General features: G+C 60.5%; 1 protein-coding gene across 1 annotated transcript; it reads left to right on the forward strand.

The window, feature by feature from the left end:
- Positions 1 to 630: 630 nt before the first annotated feature.
- Positions 631 to 2,111, forward strand: H310_15154 (hypothetical protein; the record flags this gene model as incomplete). The annotated part of the gene is made up of 1 exon (XM_008883141.1): positions 631 to 2,111. A coding segment is annotated over one exon (1,358 nt), but the record flags the coding sequence as incomplete, so codon positions are not given.
- Between the last annotated feature and the right edge of the window lie 271 nt (positions 2,112 to 2,382).

Below are 2,382 nucleotides of genomic sequence, written 5' to 3' on the forward strand. Positions count from 1 at the left end.
TCGCTCTCGATCAGGGGCCGAATGCGGACGTGGACGGCGACGGGTGTCTTGGTCTGCTTGGTGGTTGTCATTTTGGCAAATGGGCTGTGTCGCCTGGCCATGCGCCGTTTGATTGTCGGCCACCTCCCACTGTTGAAGAGTGGGAGTTGTCCCGTACACGGGTCCGCGTTTGTAGTACAAGGCCATCATTCCTTCCGTTGAAGAAGTACAGTCCTTCGACACAGTGCACCCAATCTTCTAAGGGAGGTCCTAGCACACCGCGTACAAGTCAAGTGTGGGTACGATCGAAGCCCTGCAACGTGACCCTGCGCAATGGCATTAGAACCTCATCGACAACGCAAAAATTCAGTTATAGATTGTGGGCGAATTTGTGTGGTTTTCCAAGCGAGACGGAACGACGAGCTTGTACTCGCGAGACGGAATTTTGCTGGAGAGAAGACCTTCACTCATATCCTCCATCCACGTCAAACTACGAAGGGGCATGGGGGAGATTGTGCCGACGGGCATCGCTGCCGCACCCACGTCACATTTGAACGCTCCTCAACATGCCCACACCCAATCCCAAACGATGGCAACTCGCCCCTTTCGTTCTTGTCCCCGTCTCCAAAACGCCTCGAAAAATCTCTCGAATCGATGTCCACGTCCGCATTCGGCCCCTGATCGAGAGCGAGAGCCAGGACGCCCAACTTGCGTTTGACGCGACGGTGTCTCGGTCGGGGACGTCGACGTTGGCGTTCGCGATGCCGAAAACGGACAACGACGACGTCGAGTTTGTCGAAGTGCTGGGCGGATTCAAAGTCCCCAAGTCCAAACCGAAGCGAGAGAAAGCGTTCACCCACTTCACGAGTGTCCAAGACGACGTGTCCAACGCCGCGTTCTTTGACGTCGCCGTCGCGCCGCTCCTGGACGAAGCGCTCGCGGGCCGCACGGGGTGCTGCTTTGCGTACGGCCACACCGGGTCGGGCAAAACCCACACCATTCTCGGCGACGGCGACAAGGAGCGAGGCATGTACCACTTGGCCGGAACGAGGCTCTTTGCCGCGATCGACGCGCTCAACGAGACCGTCGAGGATGCGCAGGACAAATTGATGCTCCTAGTGCGATTCAGCCAAGTGTACAACGGCGACGTGTACGACCTCCTCAACGGTTGCGCCAAGTGTTTTGTGCGAGAAGACAGCTACGGCAAAGTGCAGATCCGCAGCGACACGACGCTGGACCACGCCACGGGCCTCGTCACAACCGCGTTCTCGTCCAGCCACTTGGCCCGCACCGAGGACGACCTGCTCGCTATCGTCCAGCGCGGGACACAGAACCGGGCGACGGGCAACTCGAACGTCCACCGTGCCAGCAGCCGGTCGCATGCGATCCTGCAGATGGAGGTGGTCAGCGATCGCGTCGTGGGCCTCCGGGACGTGGTGGCGCACAAGGAGGCCGAGCTCGGTCGGTGCGGGTACGAGCGCGACTCGCTCGACATGAACATTTTTGTCCGTCAGCACGACAAGTTTGAAGGCAAGTGGGTCAAGAAGGCGGACGCGCTCGCCAGCACGCCGGAGGAGTGTGCGCAAATGATCGAGTTCCGCAGACGATACGTGCGTTTGGAGAAGGAGATTGCGGTGGCCCAGGCGGCCGTGGCTGCGGCGCCGGGGTTGTCGGCGGTGGGCGGTCACCTCGTGTTTGTCGACTTGGCCGGGTCCGAGCACGCCGGCCGCATCACAGACGGCATCCAGAAGACGGACGACGAGCAGCACGAGTGCCGGGAGATCAACAAGTCGCTCAGTGCCCTGCGCGCGTGCTTCCGGGCACAGGCGTTGGGTCATCAGAGCTTGAGTTGCTACCGCGAGTCCAAGCTCACGCTGGCCCTGCGCGACCACTTGCGGTCGCACGGGGGGTCGCGCACCGTCATGATTGCATCCGTCTCTCCGTCTGCCGCGCATGTCGCCAACACCATCCACACGCTGCAATATGCGCAGATGGTGGCGCAAGTTTAACGGCAACACATAAACTAGTACGAGAATCCATCGCGAGCACCAGACGGCGCCATGTCGTTGTCGCCCCTCCAACGTGAACTCCATGGAATTCGGAGGTTGTGGGTGATCTTGGGGGACACAGCCGTATTCTTTCACGCCATCGTGTCTTGATGGGTTGGATAGAATGTCTGTCGCGCCTCCTGCCGCCGCCGACCTCTCTTCTCCATTCGCCGTCAGCACCCCATGAGCTCCACGGCCTCCTCGGACTGGACTCCTCCGCGAAAGGTCGAAGAGCTCTTTGCGTCTGCCAGCGGCAACACGTTCGCCTCGATCAACTCGCCCAACGCTGGTGCACGAGTCCAGGAATCGCTCCCTGTTGGCACGGCCCGTCTCCAACTCTACTCGCTCGGCACTC

This window comes from Aphanomyces invadans (assembly GCF_000520115.1).
Source record: "Aphanomyces invadans strain NJM9701 unplaced genomic scaffold supercont1.195, whole genome shotgun sequence".
NCBI lineage: Eukaryota > Oomycota > Saprolegniomycetes > Saprolegniales > Verrucalvaceae > Aphanomyces > Aphanomyces invadans.